The following is a 15,269-nucleotide window of genomic DNA, read 5'->3' on the forward strand; positions in this document are numbered from 1 at the left end:
TTGTTTCATAACTGGCTGCCCACAACATACTAGTTTAAAGTGGTTCCAGACACAGACTGACACCAAAGAGAAAAGTACAGAGTATAGGGACAGAGGTGAGATCTACAGAATACTTCAAACACACATTAATACTTCATTTTGTGAATTCTGTGCTCCTCTGTTGGATATAGTCGTTTGAAAGATTACATTTAAGGAAAAAGGATGAAAATTGTCTTATGTTTAACACCGATCTGCTTACTTAGTAAGGTACATTGATCAGAATAAAGCCAATTCAAATTGACTACAATAGACACTGAACTCCAATATTTATTATACTTTTATTTGCAACATTCTAATCTTGCCCTACTAAATAAGAACCTGGTTTCATATGAAGCAACCCCTAGTGTTATGAAAACAAGTGCTATTAGATCTCACACAACATATTACATCTGTTACTTTCATTAAGAAAAAAACAGGACAGCCTGTAAGAGACGACCAAGCAATGTAATAAAAAGGGCAGAGGGAAATGTCTGTCAAGATAATGCAAAATAAATAAAGGGTACAACTGCAGAATGTTTGGTATTTTCCCTTGATAAGGCATAGTGAAGAATCCAGAGCACTTTGAACATTCTAAATGCACTAAGCTGAGCCTGATTATTACAGAGAGCTGCAGGTTTCCTGCCTATAGAACACCATGATCCAGTGGTCCTGTTGGAAGAGACTCTTGCAACATTTTCATTAAAACGTATTTACATTTAAAATAAATATTTTTGGCTTATCTACAGTAGAACTGCAAAACAATAGTGCAAATGAAGACTCCAAAGCTGGATCATGAGCAAGAGTTCTTGATCCCTCAAATAACTAACACTTTACAAAATAAGTATAAAGCATAATTTCCTTTAGCATTCATTCATTGTCTCCGGTGTTCCAAGAGTTATCCTAATAAAACCAAGCTTTTCAGATTCACGTCACAACACAATTAAGACTTATCAATGACTAGAGCAAAAGTTGGTGAAAGCCCATTGATTCTCATTGAACCAGATGTTCATGAGCTATAGGATAGGTTCAACACATCTGCAACCTGGTCTATCAAACCAGTGGTGGCCTTTGGTGGTATGACTTACATATAAAGACCTTGTGTCCAACTGCATCACATATACTGTGGGTCTTCTATGAAAATGTATGCACTCACTACTGTAAGTTGCTCTGGATAAGAGCATCAACTAAATTACAAATTCTTATCTTAACAGATATGATTTCCTTCAATTTCTTCCCCCCCCCCCCAGAGGTGGCAAAACTGGCTTTGTGAGGCAAGTTCACCCAGAAAAGCAGCGACCATACATATGGGTGAATTTTAACATGAGAATGTTGCAATGAGATAAATCAGGATCACACTAGGAGTGATTTGTGAAGTACACTGGAAACATAAAAGTAATCAAGTTAGGCCACTCCTTAAGCACAAGCTTCCAAATGGAAGTGAACCAATACATTCATCGGGAGGTTTCTAATCATCGTGTAATAGAGATTCCTTTGAAAGCATATGAATCATTCCCGGTGTTTGGGAGGGTGGTAGATTCAGGGGACGTCACAGCAGCCATTTTACTGTGACTCCTTCCTTCTCAATGAAGCAGGAGGAGACTGAGGTAAAGTAGAAGACTTGGCACTGAAAAAGAAAACACCCCAAAAATACAAAGTTAGACATCTCCCAAAAATACATTTCTTTATACACTAATAACAACCATCTGCCCAGCATTTTTGTTGTTGTTGACAAAACCAACATGGACCTGTGGAGCACAAACTGGATAAATCTGTTGGACTTTGACACATATCATCACTGAACAGCTACCACAACATGTCAGCTTGAAGCCAAGTTGGAGATCATGCTCACCATTCCAAATAAACATTTTGCATTATTCTGCTAATTAATTCTCAAATCACCCATCTTTCCTTATCATCTCAAATTAAATAAAAATGTATGCTCATAAACGCTGTCTGAGTTTTTAGTGGCCACATTTCCTGAGTAGCCACCGAGAGCTGTAACCCAAAAACTCTAGTGACTATTTCTAGATGACCAGGTGGCCAAGCCCCTCACAAAACCACCAGCTTTGCCCAATGCCCACCACCTGAACGACTTCCCCGGCAAGTAGCCTAGCAGTTAAGAGCGTTGGGCCAGTAACCACCAGCTATACTGCTCATTCTGTGCGTGATTTCCTGCAAGCCAGGAATGTCAGTGTTCTGCCACAGCCAGCAAAGAGCCCGGATCTCAATCCCATTGAGCACGTCTGGGACCTCTAATGTTGGACTGTAATAGACTATAGTCTCTTCCTTGAATGATATTGTTATCCACATAGCTCGTCATAAAAAACAACATTTTTATAACATTAAAAGAATCTGCTGAAACTTACCAAGTACACCTACAACACTGCCTATTTTCCCAGCATTGTCTGTAAATAAACAAACACAGAAGGAAGGTGACATGCATTTGCAGTGAAGCTGAAATCACCGAAATACAGCATGAAATCAAAGAGAATATCATATAGCTACAACAAAAAGATGAATAGCAACTGGGTGATCACTTACTGTTGGGGTCTGGGGTTGTATGAGTGGCGTCAGGTACACGAACTGTTACATAAAAAAGTGATAGAGAACACAGATTTAACAATTACTAATACAGCATACGGATGTTGGATAAAACAAAAATGTAGTGAAAGAATGAGGTGGTGTTAGTGGCATGGCATGCTAGAGAACAAACTGGTGTTACATTTCAACACTTTATTTCCGTGTTACATATATTCAGATCACAATCAATCCTTTGTTTCAGGTGAAGGAGAGTCTGATGGAGAAAAGCCACCATAAACTACCACTGGATGCCGTCCAGATTCCATTTGAATGTATAATTCAAGTGTCAATGGAAGTTTAGACAAATAACTAGGGGAATTTAGTGAGCATACTAGGCTGTGTATACCTCACAGAACCAATGATGATTCTTCACCTCAGCCAGAGACTGACATTAACTTGGTGTTAAGGTCATTCAAAAGCCTCAGACATTAGCCTCAGACTATTACCACAAAGGATCAAAGGTTAGGCTAATACAATGAGTTAAGGTGTTAGGTGACAAAGTGTTGGCATACTATCCTCTCTCTATCAACACCAAAACAAATATGTGAAGGTTATTCAGCTGTACAACAGGCACTCTCTGATCAAATCAAACTTTGTCACGTGCGCCGAATACAACAGGTGTAGTAGACCTTACAGTGAAACGCTTACAGGCTCTAACCAATAGCATGTAAAGTTCTGACCCACTGGAATTGTGATAGTGAATCATAAGTGAAATAAAAGTGAAATAATCTGTCTGTAAACAATTGTTGAAAAAAATTGTGCCATGCACAAAGTAGATGTCTTAACCGACTGGCCAAAACTATAGTTTGTTAACAAGAAATGTGTGGAGTGGTTGAAAAAAAGCGTTTTAATGACTCCAACCTAAGTGTATGTAAACTTCCGACTTCAACTGTAATTAGGCCACTAACTATTCTTGTCCGGTCTGTCATAACACTTTACTGTTATGATCTCTTAAATGCTTTAATCAGCCAGTGTGGTCCAAGGAGTAGAATGGTGTTGGACCATCACAAATAAAGTGTAAAAAGGGAAAATAAACACCAGAGGTTGCTATGCACAGGCATGCATATGGAGAAAAATAACAATTGCATGAACATTAACACATGTACCATCTTTTCTTATCAAAAACACCTCAATGTGTGTATATGAGTAGAGGTCAATTCCATTAAAAAAGACAGTTTGCCGACACATTGGTATTCTGGTCATAAACACCAAATGATGCAAAATATCTGAGCTAAAATATTAGGCTAAAGTGTGTTAAATAACAAACACTGAAATCAGTCTTACCTTTGCATGTTGGGTAAGGAGCTGACCAGCCTTCTATTTCACAGGTCAGACTGTCTTGTCCCTCCATCTCATATCCAGCGTTACACCCATACGTCACAAAAGACTTGTGCGTATAGGGGGGACGGCCTGCAATCCAAACGCCATTCTCAACAACAGGAGGAGGACATGAGACCACTGCAGACGTAAACAAAGAGGTGTCATTAGCTGCTGTTTTGAGGTGAACAACATGACAAAAGTATATTATTTATTGGTTTTAGACTACTTGAAGCAATAAACAATGTTGTTATAATCACACATTTATGAATAATGCAACTAATCATTATCAAATAAATAGGGTAGATTCTATTGAAACCCACTTCCTCTGAGCTCAATGTTGCATCATGGTTTTTAGATTATGCCTACACATTAAACATGCTTTAGACTGCTTGCTTAGCCTGTCTCATGTACATCTGTGATAATGTTTGATTTTATTAAGCTAGATACTGTGATATTTACACATTTATCTTCCAGAGGTCATCTGGAACTTGATCATGATTGTGTGGTGGAGGAAAAAAGTTAAGTAAACATGTGTCAAACTCATTCCATGGGGGGCTGAATGTCTGCGGGTTCTCCTCCCTTGTACTTGATTGATGAATTAAGGTCACTAGTTAGTAAGGAACTCCCCCTCATCTGCGCATCTTAATTGAAAGGAGAAACCAGTAGACACTAGGCCCTCCATGGAATGAGTTTGACACCCCTGGTGTAAGCAGTTCATTATTGTTTTGTTAACAATCATACTTAGAAACGGGAAAAAAGGAAAGCTTTCAACATACTTTTACACTCAGGTGGAGCTGGCTGGAATTCTCCATTCTCACGGCAGGATATGGATTTAGTTCCAACCAGAGTGTAATCCTTCTCACAGCCATATTGCACTACACTTCCATAGTCATACGTATCTTCAGGTGGGACAACAGGCCCACCGTTGACAATGTTTGGGGGCTTTCCACACTTCATCACTGCAGATTAGAGCACAACAGCAGTTATGAAGAGATGATTCAAGCACATGCACAGAACTGTTAATGTTATTTTCACTTGACATGCTCCTTCAGATTACCAACCTTCACATACAGGAAGTCTGCCATCCCAGCCTCCATCCATACAGGTCCTTACACCGCTGCCCACAAGCATATAGCTGAAATATAGAAAGATTAGACAATACGAGACAGTTTTTAGAACTTTGCTTTCAGGATAGTAAGGGTTACAACAGAGACAGTTCTGATCAAAATAGTAATGACAGATAATACGCCTAAAATTGAAAGACTTTTTGTTTAGCTTTTAGGGAGAGGAAGTTTGATTAAGGCCTATTTGGAAAAATCACTAAATTAGGCCAACAAATGGACAGCTTTGTGAAAATGTTGACATGTTAATTCTAAAAAATAAAATATGTAATTACATCTAGGACTCAAGAAAGCACTGACCCAGTGTTACAGGTAGCAACTGCCTTGTCTCCAAACAAGATCCCCTCAGAGAGATTAAACCGGCCGTTCATCACTTCTCCTGGGGTGCCACACGACTTCCCTGAAACAACCAGAGAGAAAACCAGTCAGACTTTCAAAATGACAGAGTGAGAAAGAGTTGAATGTTAGGTCTGAATTCCAGGCTAGTATTTCAATTAGATTTAAGGATGGGCAATGAATATATCAAGTTTCGAGTGGGTAAGTAAAAACTGGAAATATTTACAAGAATATGGCACAACTTTTCAGAACAAAAATAAATAGACAATTATATTACTTTCGCATGTCAGTTTCACTTCACTCCACACGCCAGCAGTACAGGTGACTGAAGGAGACCGTCCTGTATTGGCATATCCAATTGCACACTGAAAAGTGACTTTTGCACCATCTACAAATGTCTCTTGCGTGATGAAGGCATCTGACAAAACCATGTTTGGCCCTCCTATGGGTTTGGTGCAGTTTTTAGCTGAAAGAGGTGGAGACAAAATTGAGTTAATGTTAATGACCAAGGTGAACAAATGTAGGAGACAACAGTCTTACTACACCGCTCGTGTCACGGGTGCTGCAAAATAAATTTAGAAATCTATATTATTCAATTATTATGCGCGCGTCAACGAGCATCTGCTTTGCCAAGGGCTAAAATAGAAGTCAGTTTTATTTGTGACGCAGATCGCTCTGCAAATCCTGCATCTCCGCATTGGTTTATAGAAGCAGATGGCACGTGCCATCTCCTCATTGGTTATACCCACGTGGGTGACAAAGACGAACGAGGTCAGTGGCGGTAATGCACCGAATTTATTAAAGTTGCCAATCGCAATATAAAGTCAAGGGAAGAAAAAGCCTGGAAGGAGGAGAGATAACTAGAAACGATTCGGTTGACCGTTTTATGTGTGGATTAATTGGCGGAGTAGAGGACCTTGTGCATTTCAGTTAAAATAACAACTAAATGTTTATATCCCAGGACAAATTAGCTAGCAACAGCAAGCTAGCTAAATGGGACAAATTTGCTAGCAAGTGCAAGCTAGCCATCTAAATTGCCATAAATATTTAATGCTTTTTGACCTGTCCCCAAATGAATATAATTGGCTCAGTTTGTTTTGATATATTTTAACCTGCGCGTCGTGATCACGTATGGGGGGGGGGGGGGGGAAATACATTTATCCACGATGGCGCACGCGTGCAGCCGGATTGGATTCCGTGATAGGATTACACCCTGATGAAGACAGCTTGGCTGTCGAAACGTTGGACATTACATTTTTGCATCTGAGCTCCTAGAGTGTGCGGCTCTCCTTTGTTTACAAGGTCAGTTAGGATCACTTTATTTTAAGAATGTGAAGTATCAGAATAATAGGAGAGAGAATGATGTATTTCAGCTTTTATTTCTTTCATCACATTCCCAGTGGGTCAGAAGTTTATATACACTCAATTAGTATTTGGTAGCATTGCCTTTAAATTGTTTAACTTGGGTCAAACGAGTCAGGTAGCCTTCCACAAGCTTCCCACAATAAATTGGGTGAATTTTGGCTCATTCCTCCTGACAGAACTGGTGTAACCAAGTCAGGTTTGTAGGCCTCCTTGCTCGCACACGCTTTTTCAGTTCTGCCCACACATTTTCTATGGGATTGAGGTCAGGGCTTTGTGATGGCCACTCCAATACCTTGACTTTGTTGTCCTTAAGACATTTTGCCACAACTTTGGAAGTATGCTTGGGTTTATTGTCCATTTGGAAGACCCATTTGCGACCAAGCTTTAACTTCCTTTACTGATGTCTTGAGATGTTGCTTCAATATATCCACATAATTTACCTCCTCATGATGCCATCTATTTTGTTAAGTTCACCAGTCCCTCCTGCAGCAAGCACCCCCACAACATGATGCTCCCACCCCCGTGCTTCACGGTTGGGATAGTGTTCTTCGGCTTGCAAGCCTCCCCCTTTTTCCTCCAAACATAACGATGGTCATTATGGCCAAACAGTTCTATTTTTGTTTCATCAGACCAGAGGACATTTCTCCAAAAAGTATGATCTTTGTCCCCATGTCCCCATCTTTTTTTTTAATGGCGGTTTTGGAGCAGTGGCTTCTTCCTTGCAAAGCAGCCTTTTAGGTTATGTCAGTATAGGACTCGTTTTACTGTGGATATAGATACTTTTGTACCTGTTTCCTCCGGCATATTCACAAGGTCCTTTGCTGTTCTGGGATTGATTTGCACCAAAGTACAATCATCTATAGGACACAGAAGGCGTCTCCTTCCTGAGTGGTATGACAGCTGCGTGGCCATGGTGTTTATACTTGTGTACTATTGTTTGTACAGATGAACGTGGTACCTTCAGGCGTTTGGAAATTGCTCCCAAGGATGAACCAGACTTGTGGTCTACATTTTTTTTCTTTCTGAGGTCTTGGCTGATTTATTTTGATTTTCCCATGATGTCAAGCAAAGAGGCACTGAGTTTGAAGGTAGGCCTTGAAATACATCCACAGGTACACCTCCAATTGACTCAAATGATGTCAATTAGCCTATCAGAAGCTTCTAAAGCCATGACACAATTTTCTGGAATTTTCCAAGCTGTTTAAAGGCACAGTCAACTTAGTGCATGTAAAGTTCTGACCCACTGGAATTGTGATAGTGAATTATAAGTGAAATAAAAGTGAAATAATCTGTCTGTAAACAATTGTTGAAAAAAATTGTGCCATGCACAAAGTAGATGTCTTAACCGACTGGCCAAAACTATAGTTTGTTAACAAGAAATGTGTGGAGTGGTTGAAAAAAAGCGTTTTAATGACTCCAACCTAAGTGTATGTAAACTTCCGACTTCAACTGTAATTAGGCCACTAACTATTCTTGTCCGGTCTGTCATAACACTTTACTGTTATGATCTCTTAAATGCTTTAATCAGCCAGTGTGGTCCAAGGAGTAGAATGGTGTTGGACCATCACAAATAAAGTGTAAAAAGGGAAAATAAACACCAGAGGTTGCTATGCACAGGCATGCATATGGAGAAAAATAACAATTGCATGAACATTAACACATGTACCATCTTTTCTTATCAAAAACACCTCAATGTGTGTATATGAGTAGAGGTCAATTCCATTAAAAAAGACAGTTTGCCGACACATTGGTATTCTGGTCATAAACACCAAATGATGCAAAATATCTGAGCTAAAATATTAGGCTAAAGTGTGTTAAATAACAAACACTGAAATCAGTCTTACCTTTGCATGTTGGGTAAGGAGCTGACCAGCCTTCTATTTCACAGGTCAGACTGTCTTGTCCCTCCATCTCATATCCAGCGTTACACCCATACGTCACAAAAGACTTGTGCGTATAGGGGGGACGGCCTTCAATCCGAACGCCATTCTCAACAACAAAAGGAGGACATGAGACCACTGCAGACGTAAACAAAGAGGTGTCATTAGCTGCTGTTTTGAGGTGAACAACATGACAAAAGTATATTATTTATTGGTTTTAGACTACTTGAAGCAATAAACGATGTTGTTATAATCACAAATTTATGAATAATGCAACTAATCATTATCAAATAAATAGGGTAGATTCTATTGAAACCCACTTCCTCTGAGCTCAATGTTGCATCATGGTTTTTAGATTAGGCCTACACATTAAACATGCTTTAGACTGCTTGCTTAGCCTGTCTCATGCACATCTGTGATCATGTTTGATTTTATTAAGCTAGATACTGTGATATTTACACATGTATCTTTCAGAGGTCATCTGGATCATGATTGTATGGTGGAGGAAAAAAGTGGAAGCCAAATAGATTTTATCAGTGTAAGCAACATGTGTCAAACTCATTCCATGGGGGGCTGAATGTCTGCGGGTTCTCCTCCCTTGTACTTGATTGATGAATTAAGGTCACTAGTTAGTAAGGAACTCCCCCTCATCTGCGCGTCTTAATTGAAAGGAGAAACCAGTAGACACTAGGCCCTCCATGGAATGAGTTTGACACCCCTGGTGTAAGCAGTTCATTATTGTTTTGTTAACAATCATACTTAGAAACGGGAAAAAACGAAAGCTTTCAACATACTTTTACACTCAGGTGGAGCTGGCTGGAATTCTCCATTCTCACGGCAGGATATGGATTTAGTTCCAACCAGAGTGTAATCCTTCTCACAGCCATATTGCACTACACTTCCATAGTCATACGTATCTTCAGGTGGGACAACAGGCCCACCGTTGACAATGTTTGGGGGCTTTCCACACTTCATCACTGCAGATTAGAGCACAACAGCAGTTATGAAGAGATGATTCAAGCACATGCACAGAACTGTTAATGTTATTTTCACTTGACATGCTCCTTCAGATTACCAACCTTCACATACAGGAAGTCTGCCATCCCAGCCTCCATCCATACAGGTCCTTACACCGCTGCCCACAAGCATATAGCTGAAATATAGAAAGATTAGACAATACGAGACAGTTTTTAGAACTTTGCTTTCAGGATAGTAAGGGTTACAACAGAGACAGTTCTGATCAAAATAGTAATGACAGATAATACGCCTAAAATTGAAAGACTTTTTGTTTAGCTTTTAGGGAGAGGAAGTTTGATTAAGGCCTATTTGGAAAAATCACTAAATTAGGCCAACAAATGGACAGCTTTGTGAAAATGTTGACATGTTAATTCTAAAAAATAAAATATGTAATTACATCTAGGACTCATGAAAGCACTGACCCAGTGTTACAGGTAGCAACTGCCTTGTCTCCAAACAAGATCCCCTCAGAGAGATTAAACTGGCCGTTCATCACTTCTCCTGGGGTGCCACACGACTTCCCTGAAACAACCATTGAGAAAACCAGTCAGACTTTCAAAATGACAGAGTGAGAAAGAGTTGAATGTTAGCACAAAACAGATCTGAATTCCAGGCTAGTATTTCAATTAGATTTAAGGATGGGCAATGAATATATCAAGGTTCGAGTGGGTAAGTAAAAACTGGAAATATTTACAAGAATATGGCACAACTTTTCAGAACAAAAATAAATAGACAATTATATTACTTTCGCATGTCAGTTTTACTTCACTCCACACGCCAGCAGTACAGGTGACTGAAGGAGACCGTCCTGTATTGGCATATCCAATTGCACACTGAAAAGTGACTTTTGCGCCATCTACAAATGTCTCTTGCGTGATGAAGGCATCTGACAAAACCATGTTTGGCCCTCCTATGGGTTTGGTGCAGTTTTCAGCTGAAAGAGGTGGAGACAAAATTGAGTTAATGTTAATGACCAAGGTGAACAAATACAGGAGACAACACTTTGAATTCAACCCACAAACTGTAGTAGTGTAAGCGGCAAAGTACCATCTGTAGAAAGAGAGAGATGCAAAGAAATAGGATTCTGATTCTATACAGAAATGACCCCACCTTGAACAGTGAGAACAATCAAGACCAGCTGGACCATCCATATCGTCAAGGACCAACAGACGTTAGAGGGCTGCATGACGTCTTTTCTGTAACAAGCAGCACACAATTTCCTGGTTTGCTTGTTCTGTACTGTAACGTTTTGCCAAGCAGCACACAATTTCCTGGTTTGCTTGTTCTGTACTGTAACGTTTTGCCAGATGCCCACCTAAGCGGATCAACTTCTCACAATATCCACTAGCCGACTAAACTCAACGATTTATGATGGAGCTGAGCAGCGACTAGTGTGCCGATAGGAGAGCTCTGGCGTCACAAAATGAAATTATCAAAAACGACAGATTTCAGCACCCAAATAATAGCATGCATGATTATATGTGACGTCGGGAGTTTGTCCACCCACAGTCGCCACTCAACTCCATTTTAAATTGTAGCGTTTGATCGGCTAGCTAAATATCCACTTGCCTTAATCACACTGTTGACAAGGAAATACACATATCACTCACAATAAGGTTAGCTAGCTTCGTTACTGGACTCTGGGACCTAGCTAGCCCAAGAATGTACTCATAAGGAGCCTACAGTAATTCCTTAAAGCCTTTACTGCTTAAAGGAGTAGTTCGCTATTTTAAAGCTTGATGTTAAATGATTCCTCACCCTGAAAGTAGTCCATGGGCCAGGAGAAACTAATCCATGGTTTAGTTCTTTATACAGCCATTACAAACTTCAGCCAACCCTAGATAAAAATCAATGGAAGTGATGAGGGCATGTGAGCATGTTGTGTTATGGCCAAATCACCTTTTAAAAAGGTCCATCAAACCAAATTTAGAGAGTTGACATTTTTCTCATGATCACTTCTATTGATTTTAACTAGCCGTTGCTAAAGTTTGTAATGGTGGTTTAAATACAATTGTACCATGAATTACAGTTTCTCCTGGTCCATAGACATTTTCGCAGGGTAAGGAACCATCTAACAGTTGTAAAATGGTGAACTAGCCAAGGACTTTGCATGTTATTTTCAGAAAGGCCAAATACTACATCAAAATGTGAATCGATTCTAAACTGCGATAACGTTACGGTTCTAAAAACAAAGACCTTTACTTTAATATCACAAATGCAAAATATACACTTAGTTTTAACTGGCTTTATCACATTTGCAGCAGACAGCATTTTATTCAGTTACAACACAGGCGTTAGGAGAATGCTAGAACGCTAATTAGCCTTTTTTGCAAACACATGCTGTTAAATGGAGATATGGTCGTGTGGGAACTCTGACCCTATTAAAAGGAGTGTAGTAATTGAACCTTTTTATTATTTCTAGCTGACATGAAAGATAGTTCAGACTGGGCTCAGACTAGACGTAATAGTATAATCAACGACACTCAAATTAGTATGATGTTACGATTGGTATGGTTACATAAGATAGGTTACTTAAGGCAAGCGTGTTGCGTGTTCGAATCTCATCATGGACAACTTTAGCAGCTTCGCAACTACTTAGTATGTTGGATAACCCTTCCCCTAACCCCGAGAGCTAGCTAACACTAGCATTAACCACCTAACTAACGTTAGCCACAACAAATGGGAATTCGTAACATATGTTTCGCCAAAAATACTGTACCAATTGCAAATGAGTAACATATTGTACGAAACGGATGATGGACGTTCACAATTGAATATATACCATAAGAAAAGTAACATAATACTAAAGAGACTGTCGTAGATTTATGTAAAGAATCATATGAAATCGCCACATTGGATAACTACGTTCCTTATGTTTTAAAAGCGGTACCGCAAATGGTCACATCGAGCGTCTGGGAAGATACCACATACTGTACTGTCTTTGAAGATACCTTAATCAAAAAGCAATAAAGGTAGGTCGCGTCTATGAATGGGGAAGGACCACCTAGTTAACTAGAAAACCGGGCAAATTGTAGCTGGATCGTCTAGTTACCGTGTTTGCGTACATGGCACTTTCTAGAATAATTTACAATAATTATCAGCGTTATTTGGAAAAATCTTACCTTACTGTTCAAATGGTCTGTACGCTTTCTTCACCTAGAAATTATGTCTGCCTGGCTAGGAACTTGACGTTTGTGTTTCACCTGTGTTTGAGGGCAGTGCCCCTCCCTTTCAGGTAGGGCAAGGGGCCGTGTCCTTAATAAAGGGACAGTAATCAAGCAATTTATTTTTTATATATATATATTTTTTAAATGGAACCTTTATTTAACTAGGCAAGTCAGTTAAAAACAAATTATTATTTACAATGAAGGCCAAATCCGGACAACGCTGGGCCAATTGTGCACCGCCCTAGGGGACTCCTAATCACGGCCGGATGTGATGCAGCCTGGATTCGAACCAGGAACTACAGTGACGCCTCTTGCACTGAGATGCTGGTGCCCATTTCAATTTGGGGAGAAAGGGCAGTGGGCACAAAAAGGCATAGTACATAAAAACACAAATAGAAGTGATTGTCAGGGCATGTGGGAGACTCCCCCAACATATGGAAGAAGGTACTCTGGTCAGATGAGAATTTAGCTTTTTGGCCATCAAGGAAAACGCTATGTCTGGCACAAACCCAACACCTCTCATCACCCCGAGAACACCATCCCATATTTTTCATCAGCAGGGTCTGGGAAACTGGTCAGAATTGAAGGAATGATGGATGGCGCTAAATACAGGGAAATTCTTGAGGGAAACCTGTTTCAGTCTTCCAGAGATTTGAGACTGGGACGGAGGTTCACCTTCCAGCAGGACAATGACCCTAAGCATACTGCTAAAGCAACACTTGAGTGGTTTAAGGGGAAACATTTAAATGTCTTGGAATGGCCTAGTCAAAGCCCAAACCTCAATCCAATTGATAATCTGTGGTATGACTTAAAAATTGCTGTACACTAGCAGGAACCCATCCAACTTGAAGGAGCTGTAGCAGTTTTGCCTTGAAGAATGGGCAAAAATCCAAGTGGCTAGATGTGCCAAGCTTATAGAGACATATCCCAGGAGACTTGCAGCTGTAATTGCTGCAAAAGGTGGCTCTACAAAGTATTAACTTTGAGGGGGTGAATAGTTATGCACGCTCAACTTTTCTGTTTTTTTTTGTCTGTTTTTTTGTCTTATTTCTTGTTTGTTTCACAGTAAAAAAATATTTTGCCTCTTCAAAGTGGTAGGAATGTTGTGTAAATCAAATGACACAAACCCCCCAAAAATCTATTTTAATTCCAGGTTGTAAGGCAACAAAATAGGAAAAATGCCAATGGGGGTGAATACTTTCGCAAAGTACTGTATGTATGAGGCCTAGGCCTACATTGTTTTAGAATATTGTCTGTCATCCAGCAAACAGCATCTAAGTGTTGTTCTGTGACAGTGAAACAATTATTGAACACTATGCCAGCTATTGATGCCAGGTGCTCAGATCTGATAGTGATCCAATCATTAACAAATTAGTACACATCTTCCTTATACCAGGTAAGAACAGTCCAGGTCAACTCAATATGAACTGAAGGATTGGCATGCTGAGCCTCAAAGTGGCAGCATTGTAAAATAATATATGATCACCACTTTGGTATTTAGAAACACAAGTAAACGTGGTGTGTAGAACAATCCTCAGTTTGACTCATGCTGAGTAACATAACCTTTCACCATTTCCTGACGCTCCTTTTTGCACTGACACAATCTGTCCAAGATATAGATATGCTTCCAACTACTTGGGGAAAGTATTTGCATCTTTTAGGCATGTTTCCAAGAAGTAAGATACTGCAAATATTCTGGTCTTTTTGTAGTTAACACAATATTGTCACCACTTCCTTCCTCGTGAACAGTTTTGCTATAATCAAACATGTTCTTAAAACAGTTACAGCAAATACATTCCTTACAGAATCTTTTACCAACAGGTACACATATCTGATATGTTAATATACAGTATTCAATAATCTATCACACACTAGACACCACTATGGAAAACTTATGTTGAGGTTATGAGTTTAAAGAATGGGTGGCAACTGGAAGTGGTTTGTCGTTTCTGGGCAACATCTAGAGGGTTTGGCTCTCCATTGTTTTGAGTGTCGACATTGAAAACAGATTCTCATGCTGTGACAATGTCTTATTGTATGACAGAGTTCTTGGGAAGGATAGAATAGAATGTCTTATTGTATGACAGAGTTCCTGGGAAGGATAGAGTAACAATCATCATGGAATTGGAAATGGATCCTAATCTCACGTGACACACAACTCAGTATTTTTCCGTTGTAATAAACTAAATTGTAATAACTTATTCCTTACAGATTATTTCATAAAGTGTCATTTTGACTTAAGCTCTTTCAGTTCCATTTACTTTTCTCTGGCTTTTTCTTGATGGAAAATATTATCGGTGTCTCTGACCAACATAATAGATAAGGCTTTTATACAGGGCAATAAAAGCTTGATCGAGAAAGTCATCGGACAAGTTAATCAATCACAGGAAGAACATACGCATGATGAATTCCTGAAAAATGCAATAAGTCACCTGACTCATAAAGCAACATTTGTTTATTTTATG

The 15,269-nt window shown here is 39.5% G+C and overlaps 1 protein-coding gene across 3 annotated transcripts; it reads right to left on the reverse strand.

The window, feature by feature from the left end:
• Positions 1-288: 288 nt before the first annotated feature.
• LOC139557600 (C4b-binding protein alpha chain-like) lies at positions 289-12,888 on the reverse strand. 3 transcript variants are annotated; one of them, XM_071372611.1, is made up of 15 exons: positions 12,760-12,888; positions 10,748-10,833; positions 10,383-10,571; positions 10,060-10,159; positions 9,700-9,773; positions 9,415-9,597; positions 8,585-8,758; positions 5,653-5,841; positions 5,340-5,439; positions 4,980-5,053; positions 4,695-4,877; positions 3,883-4,056; positions 2,560-2,601; positions 2,385-2,423; positions 289-1,642 (listed from the first exon to the last, which is right to left on the reverse strand). In XM_071372611.1, exons 2-15 carry the CDS (start codon positions 10,821-10,823, stop codon positions 1,599-1,601), a joined length of 1,641 nt encoding a protein of 546 aa, XP_071228712.1. In that variant the 5' UTR covers positions 10,824-10,833; positions 12,760-12,888; the 3' UTR covers positions 289-1,598. The 3 variants fall into 3 exon arrangements, with proteins under 3 accessions (XP_071228712.1, XP_071228713.1, XP_071228714.1); XM_071372612.1 differs by having other exon boundaries at positions 12,765-12,872; XM_071372613.1 differs by lacking the exon at positions 12,760-12,888 and adding an exon at positions 11,396-11,456.
• Positions 12,889-15,269: the final 2,381 nt, after the last annotated feature.

Source organism: Salvelinus alpinus, chromosome 28 (assembly GCF_045679555.1).
Source record: "Salvelinus alpinus chromosome 28, SLU_Salpinus.1, whole genome shotgun sequence".
Taxonomy (NCBI): domain Eukaryota; kingdom Metazoa; phylum Chordata; class Actinopteri; order Salmoniformes; family Salmonidae; genus Salvelinus; species Salvelinus alpinus.